At 36.3% G+C, this 24,534-nt stretch overlaps 3 protein-coding genes across 5 annotated transcripts; 2 read left to right on the top strand and 1 right to left on the bottom strand.

The window, feature by feature from the left end:
• Positions 1–396: 396 nt before the first annotated feature.
• On the bottom strand, positions 397–24,509 carry LOC106174802 (zinc finger SWIM domain-containing protein 7-like). 3 transcript variants are annotated; one of them, XM_087000177.1, is made up of 6 exons: positions 24,388–24,509; positions 4,145–4,242; positions 2,952–2,973; positions 1,953–2,134; positions 1,445–1,470; positions 397–1,276 (listed from the first exon to the last, which is right to left on the bottom strand). In XM_087000177.1, the coding sequence occupies exons 2-6, from the start codon at positions 4,206–4,208 to the stop codon at positions 1,172–1,174; spliced, it is 399 nt and encodes a 132-aa protein (XP_086856303.1). In that variant the 5' UTR covers positions 4,209–4,242; positions 24,388–24,509; the 3' UTR covers positions 397–1,171. The 3 variants fall into 3 exon arrangements, with proteins under 3 accessions (XP_086856303.1, XP_086856305.1, XP_086856304.1); XM_087000179.1 differs by lacking the exon at positions 4,145–4,242 and adding an exon at positions 15,904–16,000 and having other exon boundaries at positions 24,387–24,430; XM_087000178.1 differs by lacking the exon at positions 24,388–24,509 and adding an exon at positions 15,904–16,000.
• Positions 17,060–18,285, top strand: LOC106174801 (lactadherin-like). The gene is made up of 2 exons (XM_013556492.2): positions 17,060–17,569; positions 17,798–18,285. Exons 1-2 carry the CDS (start codon positions 17,117–17,119, stop codon positions 17,933–17,935), a joined length of 591 nt encoding a protein of 196 aa, XP_013411946.2. The 5' UTR covers positions 17,060–17,116; the 3' UTR covers positions 17,936–18,285.
• On the top strand, positions 21,634–23,102 carry LOC106166439 (lactadherin-like). The gene is made up of 2 exons (XM_013544997.2): positions 21,634–22,134; positions 22,363–23,102. The coding sequence occupies exons 1-2, from the start codon at positions 21,682–21,684 to the stop codon at positions 22,498–22,500; spliced, it is 591 nt and encodes a 196-aa protein (XP_013400451.2). The 5' UTR covers positions 21,634–21,681; the 3' UTR covers positions 22,501–23,102.
• Positions 24,510–24,534: the final 25 nt, after the last annotated feature.

Genomic DNA, 24,534 nt, shown 5'->3' with positions numbered 1-24,534 from the left:
ATATATCAATCTCTGATATGGCTCATAATATATATCATCATACAAAAATTCAGCACCTCAGAATACAATGTCAGTCAAAGTATAAAAAGAAGTGGAACAAGACCAAAATTAGAGCAACAGTTTGAATTTTTGCAATGCAATCTTACACATGAAAATTTACTAAACATGGGCCATGGGACACAGACCAAATGGGAAATGGTTTACTGTAAGGTTCTTTTCAATAGCATACTGAGCCTTTTTGAACATGCTTGTCGCTACTTTGCTTAAATTACAGTCTCTATTGTTAATGTAGTATTTTCTTAGGCCGCATTTTCAACGAATTGAGCCAGGCTTTACAAATCCTGAGGACTAAAAATGGTGGACGTGCATGAAAGAAAAACTGCCTAATCTTTTAATAGTCTCTCTGCCTCTCACTCGCCTCCCCACACGTCGTCCCTGCGGGGTACAGTAATTAAATCTCGGCTCCGAACATGAATATCTCTGTGAATATCTCTGGTGATATTATCTCCGTAGATAGTCGATTCATTGCTGCTCTACGGGCCAATTCATTCCTTTTTCGTCTCTGTTTTGAAAGATAATAGAACAGAAGAGCTTTTTTCCTTCGATCGCCTTCAGCCGCCATGCTTTCTTCACCACGAGTTTAACTGATGAGCATGCGCACTTAATATTTCTCAGGTAGCTTCCGCATGGCGAACGGAGCCGAGGTTTAATTACTGTACCCCGCAGGGACGACGTGTGGGGAGGCGTGTGAGAGGCGGAGAGACTATTAAAAGATTAGGCGGTTTTTCTTTCATGTACGTCCGCCATTTTTAGTTCTCAGGATTTGTAAAGCCTGGCTCAATTCGTTGAGAATGCGGTCTTAGTGTGTCGAACAACTTGCTTAGCACAAATTTCATTTTTCAAAACCTTACTTGTTACTCAACGAGAATCTACTTGATCATACTTGGTTTCAAGAAGTGATGAAAACCATGCAAGTGATTTTCAGTTTAACTAGGTCCTTCACATTATGAAATATTAAAACCAACACATCTTCATGTCATGATGGACAAAACTGGACCTATCTATAGTTGAAAAACCAAAATGAATAAGTACATCAAATACTTGTCCGCTAGCAGACCCTGAAGTCATAAGATGTCAAAAGCCTGCAGAGATATTAGATCTGCTCAAACTCTTAGTCCATTTGTCGGAGAAGTAGAGCCAGCTCTTTATTTGAAACTTCCTGTTTCTTGCACAGACCCATGGCTTCACTGAGATGGATGGCTAGCACATGCTTGCACTGTAACAGCAAAACAGACTGTGACCATGTTACTTCACGTGGTTATGAACATGAGAATGACTGTTTAAATGTCTTTAAAATCATTTACTTGTTTTCCACTTACTGTATATTTTAATATTGTTCAAACAATATAGTGACCAAAATTCCCAAATAACTATCATTACTTACCATTATAGTATCTCCTCTTTTTAAAACTGAAATCGTAAAATGTTTGAATGAGCCCAAAATATGAAGAGAAAGCAATATTTTCAAATATATTCCAGTAAAGAAGACAATTATGGGGGGGGGGGGGTCTGGTTTGTAAGAACGACAGGCAGCAAATGTGAAGCTGACACTCCCCCCCCTCAACCTCCAACCCCACCCCCTTAGTGTGGGGTTTGGGGCCCGATGAAGGGCCCCAAAAAATGTTGGTATTTTAGAGGGCGAATGGTGCCATTTGGTACAGTTTAGAACTATAATTCAGCTAGTCAAAATTCTTATTTCAAGAGGGGACCATTGGTGTGATTTTTTTTTTCAGAAATCAAAGGGGGGGTCAGGACCCCCCTGACACCCCCTAAATCCGCCAATGAATTCATCTTTCCCACTACCATGTATTGAAAGCATTACTAAAATAACAATAGGTACAGATATGCATACATGGGTATAAAACAATCCACTTAATACAGAAATAATTTACCTGAGAAAGTGTAAGCTGGACAACTGCAGTAGTCGCTGGTGGCCAGACAGCAGTAAGGAACACCTGTGGTGCCAGTCACCTGGTACACTGACCGCCCGCTGGGGCTGACCAGGTGTGTGATCTTGCCATGGTCAATGAGGTCCAACGATGGCAACAATGGTGCTTGGAATACAAAATTCAGCCTGGAAATGGTTTTGTAACAAAACATCAAGGATGGCACATGTAAAAGCATTAAATTAACAAAAAAGAAAAAGAAACGGGATTCACTGACACCTAGGCAAGATGGGTGATCCCTTTTTTCTCAAAACATTTGGAAGAGAGGAATCAATATCTATCATGATAAGAGGATGTTAAACAGTTTTATTAGCTATGTGTGTTTAATAAACAGCTTTATTACTATAAGAGGAGAAATCATGGCACTGGTGAGTTTCCAGTCTTCCACATATATTACCCACGGATATTCCAATTTATTTCATAAGATGCCGAGATTTAGTGATTCTGATTTCAGGAGAAAGTGACCAGGGTGAAGTCACTTACACCCAGAGGACATTTTAAAATGATTTCATTATTAGGTGATCATCTTTTTTTTCTGAACCATTCAAGGTATACCAAAGTCTGTCAGAGAAGCAGCTACAAATAAATGCACTGATGCAATGCAGGGAAGAAGCATCCATCAGTGAGAATAAAACTGTGGATCCTTCAGTCCACTTGACATGGGAAACAAAACACCATAAAAAGCAAAACACAATGCAGTTGTAAATGTGTGCAGCAATGAATGAAATAAGAAATGGATTAAAAGTGGCTTCATGAATGTATAAAACTAGCAAGGTTTACACGGAGTAAAAAAAAGCTTACATTGTAACCAGTAAAAATATACTAATGATCTTCATAAGTGATTATATATTGATTAAATTCTGCATACCACATTGAACTGATTCTTTAAATTTCATGACAAAAGAACTGAAATTCCATTTTCCTAGGGAAATTACAAAAACTTACGCTGACAGTATGTCATCTGTCACTGAAAAAAAAAGATAACACTACATAAGTCAGGCATTATTAAAGCATTATGGAACTTTAAAAAATGTAGAAAACAAATTACATCTATGAAAAAGATTTTTCATGGTTTCAAAAAAGCAAGGTTCTTCTTGACTGAGAGATTGAATGACAATTGTCTCTTAGACTGTGTTCCCATCCCTAGATCAATCCATCTGGATAAGTAACATAAGTATAAATAATATCCATTATAAATAATATCCATTATAAATAATATCCATTATCACTGGATGTTTGTCTATTTTCACATCAATTTTGCTCATTTTACCAAATCCAATGTAATTTCTATAAATTCACATTACTAAATTTAATTATTAAAAAATATTAATGGTTAATATCAAATTTTACAAGCAATAATTGAATTGCTATACACCCAAGCACTGATCCATCTGGATCGATCTATCTCCCTGGGGAGTCTCACTAAATACTGTCAACTTAACTGGCTTAAATGTCTATCACGCTTACCTAATCAGCTAGGGGGTAAAGATAATTACCCCCAACAGCTTTACTAGACAGACATTTAAGCCGGTAAGGTTGATAGCAATTTAGTGAGACTCCCTAGGGAGAACGATCGATCCAAATATCTGTGGGAATGGTCCCAATGTTTCATCAATTTCAATGATTGGGGTCCATGGATGGTGGATTGAAACAAGGTGTGCGACTAATTCATCTCTAACTGAAGAACAACTGTTTTATCACATTACATCTACACTGTAGGAGGAAATTGGATAAACGTATATAGGATTCAGAGTGGCAATCTAACATTTTGATCTAGTCTTCCAATTTGTGAGTTTTGTATTCCAACAAAATTCCTAGGAAGACATCTGAGAGGTCCGTATTTCTAAATCAGATACCAAAACCCACACAAAAGTCATTACTTGGAGGCTACAGTGCTGTGTTAGACAATAATTCATTTTAAAATACGTAACATAAGTATAAATAATATCCATTATAAATAATATCCATTATCACTGGATGTTTGTCTATTTTCACATCAATTTTGCTCATTTTACCAAATCCAATGTAATTTCTATAAATTCACATTACTAAATTTAATTATTAAAAAATATTGATGGTTAATATCAAATTTTACAAGCAATAATTGAATTGCTATACACCCAAGCACTGGTACATACAATGTTGATGAATCTGGTAACCTCGTTTCACTTCTTCAAACAGTTGTTCTACTACATCTTCCATGCTGACCCTCCATACATTTCATAAAACACATCTCCTAAAAACCAGAATAAAAGCAAGAAAAACAATAAAATTCCATTACACAGTAAGTTTGTATTATATTCTACCAGGATCACAGAGTGAATATTTTTTCAACGAGACAATTTCTCTTCATTTTTGATGTCCCCTTCTGGCCTCTGGTAGAAAGTAGGTTTGTATGCATATTATAATGTAACAAAACAAGAGACTTGGCAAATGAAAAAATCATATGTCAAGGATACTGTATCATGGCACATTATTATGGAGTAAAATTAAAAGTATTCACCTTATATTGTTGATGTTTTTTTAACAGTGTTATTTAAAAATGTTATATTGAAAAATAATGATATATCAAAATAAAGGGCAGAAAAGCTGACATTTTGAACAGACATTACTGTAAAAAACTGATAGGCATTAAAGAAGTCACAAACTGATGAATAACCATATTAATGATGAAAAAATAAAATACTTTTTGTCAACTTTGTTACAAAATTACGCATAATTATTACTAAATTTTGATTAAGTACTACTATTACTACTGACATTCAGAAATTGCAACTAGGACAGAGCTTGGGAATTCAGAGTCAGACCTTTAAAATGTCATTTTGTGAGAAAAGAAAACAATGCAAAAAAAAAAAGAAAAGAAAAAGAAAAAAGAAAAAAAGCCTCACCAACTAAAGACAGGGGTTGCAGTATCATAGCATTAAAGAATAAGGCTGCGTTCACATGAAAAATCTATTTTCTTTAAATCTATCTGCGGTATCTTGTGATCACAGTCTGTGCCCTGAATACCCCACAGTGTAACTACGGGCAGCGCGAGCCAGTTACTTCCAAAGCTGTAATTAATTCTCGTAATTAATTCAGTAATTACACCGCGGGGTATTCAGGGCACAGACCGTGATCACAAGATACCGCAAATAGATTTTTAGATTTTTAGAAAATAGATTTATCATGTGAACGCAGCCAAAGAAGACAAGAAAGGAACACACTACAGAAGGGTACAAAAAAGAATGAGTAACTTCCAAGGCCAGAGGAGTCTAAATAAATACCCTCTTTCCAAACAAATTTTATTTAATAATTCATTGCCTTTCATCTCTTTCCATAATGCCATTTTGTCTCTGGATTGCAGAGCAATGTGATTCTTCAACTGTACATCATAGACGAAATATAATCAAGCCCATTTTCATTATAACTTGACACAACACATAAATTCATTTCTTGTTTATTTCAAGGAAATGAACAGATAGCCATCAGCGTCTCAGTTTCTGTCTTTGTTCTGTGCCAATTCGTAAATAAATAGAGCTGTATTACCTCATACCAGTCCCTCAGACAGAAGTCACAACTGATTAATGCCAAGATGGGTATGAGACAAGCTAAGGTGCTGATCATTTTGGTACTCTATGTTGCCGTTCAGTCAAGAAGTTTAAAGGATGAAGTGAAAGTCCTAACCAACCGCCTGAATTCCTTGGTCCCTCCAGAAAACTGTAGGGACCTACTGGTATCTGGGAAGCAACCGATTTCTGATAAGGCCACACTTTTTTATTTTTCTGGATGACATCCTGCCCGCGCACCGATTTTCGTCCGTTCTCCAAAAAAAAAAAAAAAAAAGTTTGATACGTGTTTCTGTGGTAAATTAGTGTTTCCAGCTGTGTACTGAAAACATACCTTTTCTTAAGCAGTTTTTTTTTTTTTTTTGGACTGTTTTTTTTTTTTTTTCGCCCGCTCGCACCGATTTTAGGGTCACCAGAGGATGTCATCCATAATTGATAAAAATAAAAAAGTGTGGCCTAACAAGATTACAGCTTCTTATTGGAGGCAAAATCATGTTTGCAGCCCAGTCATGTCAAGAATATATAAAATGCACAAGGATGTTGGAACCTGGTGTGCTGACATAAATGACCAACATCAGTGGCTGCAGTTTGACCTTGGGACAGTGAGGAAAGTGACAGCAATACTGACCAAGGGCAGAGAATTTGATTTCAATCAGTTTGTCAAAGAATATGAGGTGCATTATGGTAACAGTAGCCAACTGTGGATGAAAGCATACAGGGATGCAAATGGACGTATTAAGGTATAGCACTACTGTCAAACATCCATACAGAAACTTAACTAAATATATATGAGATTACTTAATTAACTACCTAAACTATGTCAAACTTTCTCATAGCCTATTTGCAATAAATATAGGCGACATTAATGTCCCTATGATATCAGGTTGCAATTGTCATATTGACAAAACAGTTTAAACTCATATTTCTTATACTCAACATTGTTCTATTGCTAGTATACTGCTTTTCATGTTTTTTTTTTCAGACCTTCAATGGAAATGTGGACACTAGGAATATTCAGGAGAATGTGCTATATCCTCCAATATATGCTCGTTATGTGCGGTTAATCCAACCTCCTGGAATGATCACATTTCTATGAGAGCAGATCTGTGTGGATGTTGAATGATGAAAATTTTCAATTTTGGACATTTGCACCAAAGTTAAATATATATATAAATAAAATTAAATATATATATATATATATATATATATATATATAGTAAAATGGTGAACAAAACGTTGCAAGCACAGTGATAACACAAACAATTAGCTCTAAGATGAATAGATGAACAGAATGCTCTTCAGCCATATCGTATCTAGGGCACAGCATGTGAAAGGCGGAGCCCATCCCTCTCCTTTTGATGCCTTAACTTCCCTAGCGGACCAGGGAACTCACCACATAAAAGGCATTTACTGCTGGTTGGACAGAGAAAGTTTTCCAGTCCGGACCCCAGTGGGATTCAAACCCGTGACCTTCTGCACCATAGTCACGCGCTCTTACCACTCGACCACGACGCCTTTCAAAATTAATCGCCTTTCAACATTTGTCTACCATAATGAAAAAAACTCACCACATAAAAGGAATAGAATACTAGATATCATACAGTCTTCAATGTATATGGTTTGAGTTCAAAAACCTCTCTAAGGGTGTATTCCCAGAGATTTAGATCGATCCAGGGATTAAGATTTAGATCGACCTAACTCCCTGGGGGTTCACGCTAAATTGCAGTCAGCCCAGCGCGCACAATAGTTAATTACCCCCTTACAGCTTTCAGTAGGCGAGACAGACGCTTAAGCCGGCTAAGCTGACAGTAATCTAGTGAGACTCCCCACAGGGATAGATCGATCTAAAATCTATGGGGTCTAAGTCATATTTTCTGTGTCTACATATCCTGCTAAGCCATTGATCTTTCTCAATTGAGACAATTTAGATATATAAAACCCTTCATTTATTGTGAAATATATATCTCATACGAAGAGTTATTATCCTTTTATGGAAACAGTTTAGACTCCGTTCACATGAAAAATCTATTTTCTAAAAATCTATTTTCTATTCGCGGTATCTTGTGATCACTCCGAGCGCAGCCGAGAATTAATTACAGCTTTGGAAGTAACTGGCTCGCGCTGCCAGTAATTACGCCATGGGGTATTCAGGGCACAGGCCATGATCACAAGATACCGCAAATAGAAAATAGATTTTTCATGTGAACGAAGCCTTAATTGGGCAAAAAAGGAAAAAGCACTACCATTAAATGTTCAACAAATAATACCAAACCCTTTAGCTTTATGTGGAGAAAATGGATCCCCCTAAGAGGAAGATGGACCCCCCCCCCCCCCCCCTCTATAAAGGAAATAAGTCTTTATCAAGACATTTTTTTTTTTCAATCAAATTACCCACAAACTTTTAATATAGGGTTCCCTAAGGAAATTGCCTACACTAGCATATATATATATATATATATATATATATATATATATATATATATATATATAGTTATTGACGCAATGTTTCAGGTAATAGCACCACCATTACCATTACTTAAAACTTTCAAACAATATGCACAATCTCTTTACAATAGTAATATACTTAAATTATTTAAAGTCAAAGATATTGTGTAAATTCATGTTGTTTTCGATAAACCAGTGGACAAAAATAAATATTATCCTAAACAAGTTGAATGTGATAGGAGAGATCAGGGTTGCTTAGGATTACTCATGAAACCTCTTTACCAGCAGTCTGGCATGATTTTTTAAGCAATAAAATTGCTCATAGAGCAAAAAAACCTGCAAATGTTGTGAATTTTTTTAAATTTCAATTTACTTTCAGGAATCGTCCTGGGTCAAATCTGGTTGGGCCAATTTGGCCCACTTGATCAAAAAAAGTGGGCCATTTTTAAAAAATGTGTGCCGTGAATTATTTAAAGATGCTACTACCCCGAAGTCCTAAATAATTGTAGTTTGTGGAAAAATCTTCCAAAATAACAAATTGTACTGTCCGAAAAAATTGTACTTTATGGAAAAATCTTTCAGAATTAATAATTGCACTATGCCGAATGCATTCTTTTTTAACCTGAGAGAAACCTGCTTTAAATATATATATATATATACTTACATAGAATCTACGCTCGTAGCAAGCAACTACATAACATTACAAAAACAAGTTAGCATACCTATTAATAAATTTACACATGAAGTATATGTGATTATTACACTGCTGCATGGCCTGACGCTTCTGGTAACCTGTCCGGTCAGGCTTACTGCTAACAAGTTTCACCTGTCCCAGTTTCCCCAGATAATTTCCACTTGCATCCCCCCCCCCACCCACCAAAAAAAAAGTGCTTTTTTTTTCAATATCTAAGCTAGTTCGTTTAGATGAATATAATGGACAGTTTTGCATCCTGACTGTGCCACTGCAGATTTTCTGCATTGAAAACAATATTGTCCCTCATTTTAACATGCAGCGCTGCTAAAGGTGCAATATTACTTAAAATATCCGTTAAAATTAGTTAAGAGCACCCATCTAAAAGCAAATGAATATTTCTCCCTTTTACTTATTGATTACTCAACATGCGGTCCGAAATTAAAATTGAAATTAAAAAAAAAATTCTGAATAGTTCAGAAAATAATATGATAATCGTATTGTACTAAAAATAGGGCTTGGTTTGTATGATAGCAGAGATCAAGTAACTAGGTAAAAACATCTTGATAAAATTAAGTTGTAAATTGTATGAGGAAATTTATGTTAATGTTAATAGGTTGCATGGTTACATAGTTAATGATCCCGACTTGAGTAGGTTATATAGGTCAAAGGTGGGTAAAATTATGCAGGTTTTGTTTGTATGTTCTGGGTGTGATTATGTTTCATTTTTTAGGGGATTTGGTAAAAAAACAATCTACTCTGTATTTCATAGGTATGCTGACTTTATATATGGAAAAATTGCTGTAGGAACTCTTGATGAAGTAGGTGCAGGGAACTACAGAAGTCAACTATTAGCTTTTTACCGTCTGTCTCTTAGGTTGTCTTTATTTTAGAAAATGCTGCAATGCTTTTTTGTCAGTGAATCCAGACAGTAGCCCCATTAGTTTTTTCAGAAGTTTGTATAATAAGGACCTCAGTTATTCAGAAAATGTTTCTATTTGGTTAGGTAATATAAGGTCGGCTTTGTTAGATGTAGAATTGTAGCATGTATTGCCACTAGAAGATAGCTTAGAGTGTCCCCACAGATGTGGGGACAAGCAGGCCAGAATAGGATAGAGTATTTAGATGTCTTAGAATGGGGGTACCAGTTAGAAGGGAAACTCAAATATAAATTCTCAGCAAATGAGGTGGATAAATTAGCACAGGATAATTTTAATTTCTTAATGGAAGGGTGTAGTTGTAGGAAGGTAGACCACGTGTGGCAACCGTTGTGGATGAAGGAAGAAAAACAGAACATGTGGGCCAAGTTGTGTATGCGAAGGGGAGTGCATGTTTAAATAGCTTAGATAATTTATGTAGTGAAGTAATTATAAAAGAAAACAGTGATAGTGAAAATAGTTGTAGTGAAGCAGAACTTTAAAAAGCAATTCGAACACGCAAACATAAATAGCTAGGCATGCTTTATTGTCGACAGAAAACTGGATATATGCCCTTCATTTTTAATTAAGAAATATAGGACCGACTTCTTCTTGAAAATTGAATGATTGTTGTGATTTGTCAAGGGTAGAATTTCCCACTATCTATAGAGCCTTCTTGATTCTTGGAGTAAACTTTGAACTCAACTTTTAGTCGTATTTTATTTAATATTGGGATTGGTAATGTGATCTTCATACTACATGGTAGAAAAGCTACAATTATACCAAGCTCATTTTTTTCTTTTTTGCCCATTTTTTGGTTGGCATAGTTTGAGAAATCTGCTGAACAGGCTTTATTTCCAAGAAATCACGAGGAACAATAATAATGAAACTGTTTACATAACTGCTATATTTGGATTTTCATTACAAAATTTAATCAACTGAACTTTAATAATAAATGATACAATCAGATGGTGCTACCACAGACTTTTTACATAACTGCTATATTTGGATTTTCATTTCAAAGTTTAATTAACTGAACAGTAATAATAAATGATACAATCAGATGGTGCTACCACAAACTTTTTTCAGGCTACAGAATTTGAATGCTTTAGGTTGCACACTTTTAGATTGAAATGTCAATAATAAATGACCCAATCTTGATGTAAAAGCTGATTTCCTTAAAATTTCAGTGGACGTGTCCACATAATTATTTTGGGTTAGGGAATATGAATGCTTTGGGTTGCACACTTTTAGATTGAAAAATCAATAATAGATGATTCAATCTAGATGACAATCTTTGATCATAGGCTTTGATTTTATTTTATTATATTCTTTTCATTAGGTGTTTCTAAAGAATTATTTTGGGTTTGAAAATTTAGGTTGCACACTTTTACAAAGATATGTCTTCAACAACAAAATTGTATGTTCTTAATGGGGGCAAGTCGAAATTTCTTTAAAAAATGAATGACATTATCAAAATCAAATGGACTAGGTACTTGGTTTTTTCAATGAAAAATCACAGACAATTGTGAATTTTACACATACTGTATTTTTTAATTCATATTTTTTTAATTGTAATTTTCTCATTGAGTGGTACAACAAAACTAAGGGTGCTTTCCCAGAGATTTAGATCGATCTAAAGATAAAGATTTAGATCGACCTAACTCCCTGGGGGTTCACGCTAAATTGCAGTCAGCCCAGCGGGCACCATAGTTAATAACCCCCTTACAGCTTTTAGTAGGCGGGACAGATGATTAAGCCGGCCAAGCTGACAGTAATCTAGTGAGACTCCCCACAGGGATAGATCGATCTAAAAATCTATGGAAATGGGGTTAGTGCCTTACAGTTTTATTCTTTATAATAAAGACACAAATCCTACATGGAAATATATTTTTGAACTGAACTTTGCAAATTTTCTATCCCTTATATCTGGAAAACTGGCAGAGATACGCCCATAGTTACTATTGAACTTGTATAGGAGATCATATTCTGGCAATCTCACCAAGACCTTGCTAGTTGACCTTTGACCTACTTTTCACCATGATCTGAACTTCTCAATTTTTAAACTAATGCTATGATTTGTCAAGGGTAGAGTTACACACTATCTATAGAACCTTCTGAATTGTCGGAGTAAAATGAAGATTTTATTATTACAGGTGGTTAATCAGTTGTATTTTATTTAGATAAGACACATTACTAATGTGCTATATTTTTAAGTAAATGAAAAGAGACAGGAAGTGAGAGGTATTCAACAACTTTAAAACTCTTAAATCTTAACCATAACAACACCTTAACAGCTGACTGCCCACATACCTTGTATAAACTATGGATTCTGCTATGGTCTGACAAAGGTATGAAATACAGTAGTACAGAAATTGCATATACATGTATGTAAATGTGGATGATTAAGAAAGTAATTTTAATGAGGAAAGTTGTTTTGGAATATAAAACCTTTGAAGCATTCAAATATGAATTTGTGTGAAATTATTTTTAAAATTAGCTTTGTTTCATTTTTCAGATAACAGCATTGCAATGGCCACATACTTCTTATTAAAAGGACATATAAGGTATACGTACTGTTTGCTGTTAAGAAGAGACAAGAGATGGACATTTTTTTTTTTTTTTTTGTGTCCATTTTGTTGCTAATAAATTACCACATATATATATACATTTACATAGTTGTTTTTTTCTTTCATTTGTCACTCCATACAAGTCTCACTGAGGCAAATACCAATATTGGCACAGATTTTCTTAAATAAAAATACACATGCGATAATTGTTAAAAAGTTGACATAAGACAAAATAAGTTATAAGTTATAAGTAATAATGATAAGTAATATCGGAGTTTTTTTCATTTTTCATTATTATTTTTTATACAAACATCATACAACATATATATGTTTCTTATCTCCCATATGTATTCTCAAAACAGGAAGTACATTTTAACTATTAGTTGCTCTTGTCTTGATAAACAAATAACACTTGACATCTGACAGCTAGAATCACGGTGCCAGTTTTCCGACTGGTAAAAAAAGTTGCCAGGTTAATTTTTAATGAAACTTGATAGTCAATTTTCTCATGCAAAAAGCCACCTTCCATTGACGTGAATAAGGTGCACAGTTTCTGTGACGTGAGATATCTAAAAATGTTAGTGTTGCTATGGCCAAAAAGTGACCAGTTGGCAGACTTCGTTGAGATCTACCTCATTCATTGCTTCTTACTTCTAGGTAAATCACAAACGCTGATACACATAATAAACTCTACTACCACGTCTTAATTTTCACCAGGTACTTATGCAGGGAATAAAGTGCAACTCTTGAACTTCCGCGAAGGTTACGCAATTTACAAAATTTTCAACTGCGACGCCATCTCAGAGCATGCACTCCATTCTGAATATCTTCCTACGCGCAGCAAGTTGCCATATGACTGGTAAAAAAGTCAAAAACTCGAAAAGTCAAAAACTCGAAAAGTCAAAATTTCAAATATACAATAGGGGCCACCATAGTATTGTATTATTGCTTGTACTGGTACATGTATACTAGCTGCTCTTCATGTTTTTCAGACCTTCAAGGGAAATGTGGACACTAAGAATATCCAGGAGAACATGCTTTATCCTCTAATATGTGCTCGTTATGTGCGCATAAATCCAACACCGTGGAAGAAACACATTTCTATGACCTGCGTGGATGTTGATGACGAAAATTTTCAATTTTGGCCGTTTACACACAGGGTTTTTCTTCTTTTACATCAATAGTACAATAGTGAACATACAGTTGCCAGTTCAGTGATAATACAAACAATTAGCTCTAAGATGATCAGAAGAACAGAATGCTCTTCAGGATAGGGGAAAAGAAACATAAGAATAATAATGACTGATAATTCCAGCTAAAAAAAAAAAAAAAAAAAAAAAAAAAAAAAAAAAAAAAAAAAAAAAAAACTCCAAAGTTACTAAGTACAAGTTCCATTGTTGTGATATATTCAGACATTTCAGATGTACATACATTCAGATAAGTGCTTATAGTGCTCTGCTTCGGACTTTGATGATAATAATCAGATCGTCACAATTTTGTCCTTCATTAACAATGTGCATTTACAGTGAATGGATTACTAAATGTAAAACATTCTTTCAATTTAAGAAGTTTACATTTTTTTCTTCAAAACTTAAATTTGTATTATTAAATTAAAAGACACGGTAGAAGACCACTGGCGTAGACTCCGCAACACCTGGACATCAACATGTAATGAGGTTCTTGGGAAGAAAAGGCGAAAGCACAAGGAGTGGCTCTCTATAGCCACATGGAACCTCATCAACAACAGAAAAGAGCTAAAAGGAAAGATCAACTTGACACAGGGCCAAGAGGAGAAACAAGAGCTGCAGACACTTTACTGGGAGACCAACTGGCAGGTAAAAAAAACAGCACTAGGCAAGACAAGCGAGCCTTCATTCACGAACTCAAAGAGGAGGCAGAGACAGCAGCAAAGAAGGGAGACATGAAAAGAATCTATGAAATTACAAGAGCGTTATCGGGAAAAAACGAGGAACCCTACCCAACCAGTGAGAGACAAGAACGGTAAGACCATAACAGGAAGGCAGAGCAAAGAGCAAGATGGACAGAATATTTTAAGGAGACTTTGAACAGACCCCCACCAGCAAGTACCTCCTGACATACCACTGGCCACTCAGTTACTTGACGTTAGTACTAACCCACCAACAAAGCAAGACATCATGAAAGCCATCAAGTCCCTGAAGTCTGGCAAAGCAGCAGGACCAGACAGCATTCCAAAAGAAGCCCTGAAGGCAGATGTCCAGACATCAACGAACATGCACCCATTGCTAGTAAAGATCTGGGAGAAGGAAGCAGTACCAGAGGACTGGAAGAACGGCTGCATTGTGAAACTACCCAAGAAAGGAGACCTCACCTTGTACAACAACTGGAGAGGGATTATGCTACTTTCTATACCTGGAAAAGTACTGTCAAAAATCATCTTGGAGAGATTTAAGACTGCCCTCGACAAGACCCTGCGATATGAACAAGCAGGCTTCCGCCAAGATAGATCCTGTACAGACCACATCCCCACAATGAGAATCATCATAGAGCAGTCATTGGAGTTGCAGATACCACTATACAGCGTTTTTGTAGACTTCCAGAAGGTGTTTGATAGCGTGGACAGGGAGGTCATCTGGAAACTGATGCAGCACTATGGCTTTCCCCCAAAGTACTAGTACATCACCATCATTCAGCAGATGTATGAAGATGCAACCTGCCAAGTCATACACGAGGGAAAGCTAACTGACCCCTTCCAGATACAGACCGGCATATGCCAGGGATGCATGTTGTCACCAGTTATTTTTCTGATGGTGGTGGACTGGATTATGTGGCAATCCACTACAGGCCACAAGACCTGCATACAGTGGACATTCACCAAGCAGTTGGAAGATGTCGACTTTGCAGATGACATTAGCCTTCTCTCTCACAGAAAACAACTTGTCCAGGATAAACTAGAACGTGTCGAGTAGAGACAGAGAAGACTGGCCTCAGGATCAACATCGAGAAGACCGAGGTCCTACGCATCAACAACCAACAGCAAGACCCTCCATTTCTACAGCAGGAGGAAATCAAGGAAGTAGACAAGTTCACCTACCTGGGCAGCGTAGTGAGTAAAGATGGTGGAACAGATGATGACATCAAGAGCCGCATCAACAAAGCAAAGACATGCCTTCAGACTTCTTCGTCCTATCTGGCGATCTTCAGCTATCTCACTCCAAAACAAGATCAGAATTTTTAAAACCAACGTCAAGTCAGTCATGCTGTATGGCTCAGAGACATGGCGCACAACAAAGACCAACAGGAAAAGACTGCAAACTTTTGTCAACAGGTGCTTGCATAACATCTTGAAAATAAGGTGGCTAGAAGTTATTTCAAACGAAGACCTCTGGGGTAGAACAAAATAAACACCAATAGAAACAGACATCAAAAAGAGGAAATTGGCAAACCAACATCAAACGTAACTCGCCAGTCACTAGACTGGAACCCCCAGGGAAAGCAGAAAGTTGGAAGACCTAGGCAGACTTGGCGAAGGAGCACGGACACTGAAATGAAGACAGCCGGAATGACATTGGCTGATCTCCCAAAATCATTTCCGTTGGAGGAGTGTTGTTGCTGCCCTTTGCTCCCCTGGGGAGATAGTGGCATAATGGAATAGATGGAAATTTAATTATAAAAAAATATTAATGGCTAATATCAAATTTTACAAGCAATAACCGAATTGCTATATACCCAAGCACTGGTACATACAATGTTGATGATTCTGGTAACCTCGTTTCACTTCTTCAAATAGTTGTTCTACTACATCTTCCATGCTGACCCTCCATACATTTCATAAAACACATCTAAAAACCAGAATAAAAGTAAGAAAAACAATTAAATTCCATTACACAGCAAGTCTGTATTATCCTCTACCAGGGTCACAGAGTGAATATTTTTTCTACAGACAATCTCTTTCTGTTTATGATGCCACCACCCTTTTGGCCTTTGGTAGAAAGTAGGTTTGTATGCATCTCACAAATGAAAAAATCAAAGGAAAGAAATATTCTCCTCTTCATAGTGCCAAGGATACTGTATCGTGGCACATTATCCAGGAGTAACATTAAAAGTATTCACCTTATATTGTTAATGTTTTAACAGTGTTATTCAAAAATGTTTTATTGAAAAATAATGATATATCAAAATAAATGTGGACAGACATTAATGAGAAAACTGACAGATACTGAAGCAGTCAAAAACCGATGGAAAACCATATTAATGATGAAAGAACAAAGTACTCTTTGGTCAATTTGAAGCAAAAGTACTACTAAAAATGCCACTTTGTGAAAAAACAAAAATTGCAAAAATAAAATAATTATAACAACAATTATAATAATTATTATTATTATAAAGAAGAAAGCCTCACCAACTAAAGAAAGGAGTTGCAGTATAGCAGTATTACAGAGTAAGAGGACAAGAAAAGAACACAATACAGAAGGGTACAATAAGGAATGGGTAACTTCCAAAGGCAGAGGAATCTAAATAAATACCCTCTTTTCCAAAGTTTAATAATTCATTGCCATCTCTTTCAATAACGCCATTTTGTCTCAAGTATAATATTTTCATGTTATAAAGAGCTTTTCAGTCACAAATACCAGATGTACTATGATTATGAAAATTTTGTCTTTTTGCCTTTAGAGTATTTGTTACAGTGCAGTTTCAAACTGGATTGCAGAGCTTTGTGATTCTTCATCATTAATTCACAGAAATGTAGTTGAAATATAATCAAGCCCATTTTCATTTCAATTTGCCACAGCGCATTGATTCATTTTTTATTTATTACAAGAAAATTAACAGATAGCCAATCGCTGCCTCAGTTATCAGCATCACAACTTCCGTCTTTGTTCACTGCCGACTTGTAAATAAATAGAGCTGTACATCACCTCATACGAATCAGTCAGACAGGTCCCTGATTAACGCCAAGATGGGTATGAGACAAGCTAAGGTGCTGATCTTGCTGGTACTCTATGTTGCTGTTCAGTCAAGAAAATTAAAAGATGAAGTAAAAGACCTAACCAACCGCCTGAATTCCTTGGCCCCTCCAGCAAACTGTATGGACCTACTGGTATCCGGGAAGCACCCGATTTCTGATAACATGATTACAGCTTCTTCTTATTGGAACAAGGATGCACACCACAGCCCAGTCATATCAAGAATAAATAATAATTACAGAAAGGTTGGAGCCTGGTGTGCTGACAAAAATGACCAACGTCAGTGGCTACAGTTTGACCTTGGGACAGTGAGGAAAGTGACAGCAATACTGACCAAGGGCAGAGAATTTGATGGGAACCAATATGTCAGAGAATATCAGGTGCACTTTGGTAACAGTAGCCAACTGCAGATGAAAGCATACAGTGATGCAAATGGACGTATTAAGGTATAGCACTACTATCAAACACCCATACAGAAACTTAGCTAAATATATATAAAATTACTTAATCAACTACCTAAACTATGTCACACTTTCTCAGAGCCTTTTTGCAATTAACATAGATGACATGAATGTCCCTATGACATCAGGTTGCAATTGTTATTTTGACAAAACTATTATTTCTTATACTCAGTGTTGTATTATTGCTAGTATACTGCTTTTCATGTTTTTCAGACCTTCAAGGGAAATGTGGACACTAGGAATATCCAGGAGAACGTGCTTTATCCTCCCATATATGCTCGTTATGTGCGCATTAATCCAACTTCCTGGTATAGTCACATTTCTATGAGAGCAGATCTGCGTGGATGTTAAATGATGAAATTTTCAATTTTGGCCATTTGCACACTTTTCAGACATTTGAGATGTATGCATATTCAGATATGTGCTTATAGTGCACTTCTTCTGACTTTGATGATAATATAATCAGATTGTCACAATCTTGTCCTTAATAAACAATGTGCATTTACAGTGATGGGATTATTCGGAAAACATTCTTTCAATTTAAGAAATTAACATGTTTTTCTTTAAATTTTAATTGGGATAACTTTAAACAATGTTGAATCGATGATGTCTGTATTCTTATTTGCTTTTGAAATATGCTGCAGTGAAAATTACCAAGAGGACAATAAAGGGATGTAAAAAAAAAGTAATGCATTATGATATTTACAATCACGCTTGATAGTGGCTTAAACAGTTAAAGATCCTTAGTACTACAAAAGTCTTTAGAATACCACGCTAGTCTACCATAATGCAAAAAAAAAAATCTCGTCACATCAAAGGTATAGAATACTAGATATCAAAGTCTTCAATGTATATGGTTTGTGTTCAAAAACCTCTCTAAGTCATATTTTCTGTGTCTACATATCCTGCTAAGCCATTGATCTTTTCCAATTTAAACAATTTAGAGCGCATTCTCAACGAATTAAGCCAGGCTTTACAAAGCCGGTGACCTAAAAATGGCGGACGTACATGAAAGAAAAACCGCCTAATCTTTTAATAGTCTCTCCGCCTCTCACACGCCTCCCCACACGTCGTCCCTGCGGGGTACAGTAATTAAATCTCGGCTCCGTTCACCATGCAGAAGCTACCTGAGAAATATTAAGTGCGCATGCTCATCAGTTAAACTCGTAGTGAAGAAAGCATGGCGGCTGAAGGCGATCGAAGGAAAAAAGCTCTTCTGTTCTATTATCTTTGAAAACAGAGACGAAAAAGGAATAATTTGGCCCGTAGAGCAGCAATGAATCGACTATCTACGGAGATAATATCACCAGAGATATTCACTGAAATATTAATGTTCGGAGCCGAGATTTAATTACTGTACCCCGCAGGGACGACGTGTGGAGAGGCGTGTGAGAGGCGGAAAGACTATTAAAAGATTAGGCGGTTTTTCTTTCATGTACGTCTGCCATTTTTAGGTCACCGGCTTTGTAAAGCCTGGCTTAATTCGTTGGGAATGCGCTCTTAGATATATAAAACCCTTTATGCAGATAAAAGTATATCTGACATCATTTCTCCTGGCATGTACAGGAAGACATCGGCATTCTAAATTTAACTAGAGGATCAGAGAGGCGATACCGCCTCTGGATATTGTACCACCAGCTGGAGTAAGCGCATTCTCATGTAAACCCCACCCCCAAAAAATGAACACCACCACCAGTCTTGTGCTTGACAAGCTCTATGAAATGCAATAAACAAGAGTTCTCAAAATATGAAAAAAAATATATATATATCGAACAAACATAACTGTTCAAAACAAGCAGATGTTCAAATTGAGCTGTATTTTCCTAACACTGATCACTCCTGTGATTTTCTAGACAATAGGCCTATTGGTTTTCCTTGAAATGCGTTATCAGTATTGCATATTTGCTGACAAAAGAGAAAACCTAGGGACAACAGTGGGCAGATCTCTGCTAGCTTTGAAGATATGAGGGGCAAGAAAATATGCAGAGTTCAGTTTGTGGGGAAAAAGTAGGTCAAAGGTCAATTTCAAGGTCACAGTATATGACTTCCTATAAAAGTTCAATAGTAGCTATGGGCATTTCTTTGCCAATTTTGGAGATATGAAGGCCAGGAAACATGCAAAGTGCAGTTCATCATAAATAGTAGATCAAAGGTCAATTTCAAGGCCATAGTGAGATTGCCAGTATATGACTTCCTATTCAAGTTCAATAGTAACTTTGGACTTATCTCTGCCAGTTTTCGAGATATAAGGGATAGAAAATTTGCAAAGTTCAGTTCATGGTGAAAAGTAGGTCAAAGGTCAATTCCAAGGTCACAATAAGACTGCCAATAAGACTTCCAATTAAAGTTCAACAGTAACTATGGGTGTATCTCTGCCAGTTTTGGAGATATAAAGATCAGAAAACTTGCAAGGTACAGTACTGAAAAGTAGGTCAAAGGTCAATTTCAAGGTCACAGTTAGATTACCAGCATATGACTTCCTATTCAAGTTCAATAGTAACTATGGGCGTATCTTTGCCAGTTTTGGATATATAAAGATCAGAAAACTTGCAAAGTGCAGTTCATTATGAAAAGTAGGTCAAAGGTCAATTTCAAGGTCACAATTAGATTACCAGTATATGACTTCCTATTCAAGTTCAATGGTAACTATGGGCGTATCTCTGCTAATTTTGGAGTATTTCACATTTTCCCCACTGAATATTGCGATGTTGTAATTTTTGATATAGGGCAACGCCTAAACCATATCAAAAACAAAAAAATGGACACCACCCCCAGTATTGCACTTGACAAGGTTTACAAAATGCAATAAAAAAGAGGTCTCTGGCATTTACCATTCCAGATTTAGAGCGAGTTTTCAGTTTCGGTATCTAATGGCTGCTTCTCCCGTGAAAATGCACCGATTGACCCCAAACTCCCAAAGATGAAAGGAGTCCCCAATGGTAACCCCTCACTATAACAGGAGAGCTTAGGGCTGTGTAGTTTCCAAAAATTAGCACAAACAAATATTTTTTTACAGAAAATTCCCATTTTTAGGAAATTTTGGCTTGTTTGACCTTGAAAAAAAGGTCAAAAGTCAAATCCAAGGGCACATTTGGAATCACCACATATGACTTTCGGTCAGACTTCTGTAGTAATTTTTCCCATAATTCCTTTGGTTTGGGAGATATTAAGCATTGAATTTTCAAAAATTTTGACAAGGGTGCATTTCAACAAGCGTCATGCCCAGGCCAGTGCACCGATGGAGACAAAAAACCAGGGTGTTCAAGTTGAGATTATATGTGACCTAAATCCAAGAGATGGGGACACAGGTCCTTGCGGTCTAGGAGGAGAAGCAGTAACGGTGGCTTGTTTCCGGCACCCGACTGCGGGGCCGTAGGAGCCGGCGGAGCTGTACGAGACGGGTCGGGACTAAAACCATGAGTACTGCCAGCGTACACCCTGGTGGTACTAACTAGCCATGCAGTCATTTAAAACTTAATCACTGAATCAAAATGGATTAAAGCTAATATGATTTGTGTGTTGGACAAAATTGCTCCCTCTGCCTCAAAGGAAAGTTCAATTTAGCTGTAAATCATAGAGTTCTGTGTCTGGAAGTTCTATGGTGTATAGATGGTGATTTTAATTTTCATTAAATTAATTCTTTCAAATATAGTTAATTAACCGATTTTGAACATTATTTATTGTTTGCAATATATTTCACTTCTGTGATATATTATGGTTTTTAGATATGAAATTAGAATATGAAAACTCAGCCTTGAAATGTTGTAATTACTAGACATCAAGGATGGCACATGTAAAAGCATTAAACAAACAAAATAATAAATAAATTAAAGAAACAGGATTCGCTGACACCTAGGCAAGATGGGAGATTCCTCCACGGCCACAGGAAATAAAATCAAATATAATCAAGCACATTTTTATTCTAATTTGACACAGCGCATTAATTCATTTTTCGTTTATTTCAAGAACAGATAGCCATCAGTGTCTCAGTTATCAACATCACGACTTCTGTCTTTGTTCACTGGCAATTTGTAAATAAATAGTTCTGTACATCACCTCATACGAATCACTCAGAGAGGTCCCTAATTAATGCCAAGATGGGTATGAGACAAGCTAAGGTGCTGATCTTGCTGGTACTCTATGTTGCTGTTCAGTCAAGAAAATTAAAAGATGAAGTGAAAGTCCTAACCAACCGCCTGAATTCCTTGGCCCCTCCAGCAAACTGTATGGACTTACTGGTATCTGGGAAGCACCCAATTTCTGATAACATGATTACAGCTTCTACTTATTGGAGGAAGAATGGACAATACAGCCCAGCCATGTCAAGAATAAATAATAATTACAGAAAGGTTGGAGCCTGGTGTGCTGACAAAAATGACCAACATCAGTGGCTACAGTTTGACCTTGGGACAGTGAGGAAAGTGACAGCAATACTGACCAAGGGCAGGGAATTTGATCACAACCAATATGTCAGAGAATATCAGGTGCACTATGGTAACAGTAGCCAACTGCAGCTGAAAGCATACGGGGATGCAAATGGACGTATTAAGGTATAGCACTACTGTCAAATATCCATACAGAAACTTAGCTAAATATGTATGAGATTACTTAATTAACTACATAAACTATGTCACACTTTCTCAGAGCCTATTTGCAATAAATAGATGACATGCATGTACCTATGACGTCATGTTGCAATTCTTATTTTGACAAAACTAATACTTCTTATACTCAGTGTTGTATTATTGCTAGTATACTGCTTTTCATGGTTTTTTCAGACCTTCAAGGGAAATGTGGAAACTAGGAATATCCAGGAGAACGTGCTATATCCTCCAATATATGCTCGTTATGTGCGCATTAATCCAACCTCCTGGAATAATCACATTTCTATGAGAGCAGATCTGCGTGGATGTTGAATGATGAATTTTTTCAATTTTGACCATGCACACTTCTTTTTTTTTCTTTTACATCAATAGTACAAAAGTGAAAAAACAGTTGACAGTCCGGTGATAATACAAACATGCAATTAGTTCTAAGATGAATGGATGAACAGAATGCTCTTCAGGGTATTGGAAAAGAAACATAATTATAAGAATAATAATGACTGACAATTCCAGTTAAAGAAAAAATCCAGAGCCTGCAAGTATGAAGATACCTAAGTTACTAAGTACAAGTTCCATTGTTGTGATTATTCAGACATTTGAAATTTACACATATTCAGATATGTGCTTATAGTGCACTTCTTCCGACTTTGATGATAATTATCAGATCATCACAATTTTGTTCTTTTATAAACAATGTGCATTTACAGTGGTGGGATTATTAGGAAAATACAGTATTGTTTAAATTTTCTTTAAGTTTTTCTTTAAAATTTCATTTGGGATTAACTTTTAACTGGGATTAACTTTTAACAATATATTAATGTCTGTAATCTTATTTGCTTTTGAAATATGCTGCAGTGAAAATCACCAAGAGTTCAATAAAGGGATGTAAAAAAAAAAGTAAAGCTTTAATGCATTATGATATTTACAATCACACTTGATAGTGGATCTTGATAGTGGATTAAATAGTTAACGATCCTTAGTACCACCATTCTATGGTACCACAAAAGTTTTCACACCAGTCTACCATAATGCAAAAAAAAAGAAAGAAAAAAAAAAGAAAACTCGCAGAATACTAGATATCACATAGTCTTCTGACTCTTCAATGTATATGGTTTGAGTTCAAAAACCTCTCTAAGTCATATTTTCTGTATCTACATATCCTGCAAAGCCACTAATCTTTCCCAATTTAGATATATAAAACTTAATCATTATATCAAAATGGAATAAAACAAACATGATTCGTGTGTAGGATAAAATTGCTCCCTCCCCCCCCCCCCCTCCCCCAACTCGGAGGAAAGTTCAATTTGCTGTAAATCATATACCCCATTTCCATAGATTTTAGATCGATCTATCCTTGTGGGGAGTCTCACTAGATTACTGTCAGCTTTGCCGGCTTAAGCGTCTGTCCCGCCTACTGAAATCTCTAAGGGGGTAATTAACTATGGTGCGCGCTCGACTGACTGCAATTTAGCGTGAGCCCCCAGGGAGTTAGGTCGATCTAAATTTTAATCTCTGGATCGATCTAAATCTCTGGGAATACACCCATAGAGTACTATATGTGTCTGGGTGTAGATGCTGATTTTAATTTTTATTAAATTCTTTTTAATATATATCCTTCATTAACCCATTTTGAATGTTATTTATTTATTGTTTGCATTGTATAATTGTGTTATATATTATGGTTTTAGATCCACTTACCAACCATGATGACAGCCGAGTCTGTACCGTACAGATCCTAATTAATGCACTGAGATATCTTGCACTAGCTATACAGGCAGTACAGCGTACATGTAGCTAACATAGGCTCTGTTCTCACAACTTTTAGATCGATCTATCACTGCGGGGAGTCTCACTAGATTACTGTCAGATAATCCCCCTTAAGTGTCCGTCCCCGCCTACTACAAGCTTTAAGGGGTAATTAACTTTCGTGTCCGCCCGGCTGACAGCTATTTAGCGTGAACCCCCAGGGAGTTAGGTCGATCCAATGTAGGTCGATCTAATCTATGAGAATGGGGTGATAAAGTCATATATAGAGGTGTTTACTTAATTGATAATTCTCCCGATGCTCTTGTAAACTTAAGTTAAAGTTAAAAAGTCTAAATGGAAACCTTAAGACAGTTAATATAAACATGATGCGAACCAATGGTAAAACCTAAAACTAACATACGAACAGCTTACTTTAATCAAACTCATACTTACACATCTCAAACAACACAAACTTCCGCGCCACCACAAACTATCAATAGCCCAAAGTAAATATAGAAAGCAACTAAGACTTCAAAAAGCAAAGTAAAAGCATCATAAATGTACAATGCCTACATATATTTCACATACTAAATTTTTTCA

This window comes from Lingula anatina, chromosome 1 (assembly GCF_051362555.1).
Source record: "Lingula anatina isolate TDL-2025a chromosome 1, LinAna3.0, whole genome shotgun sequence".
In the NCBI taxonomy this organism is placed as follows: domain Eukaryota; kingdom Metazoa; phylum Brachiopoda; class Lingulata; order Lingulida; family Lingulidae; genus Lingula; species Lingula anatina.
Note: the sequence above shows the minus strand (reverse complement) of the source record. Positions and strands in the feature narration are given on the sequence as shown.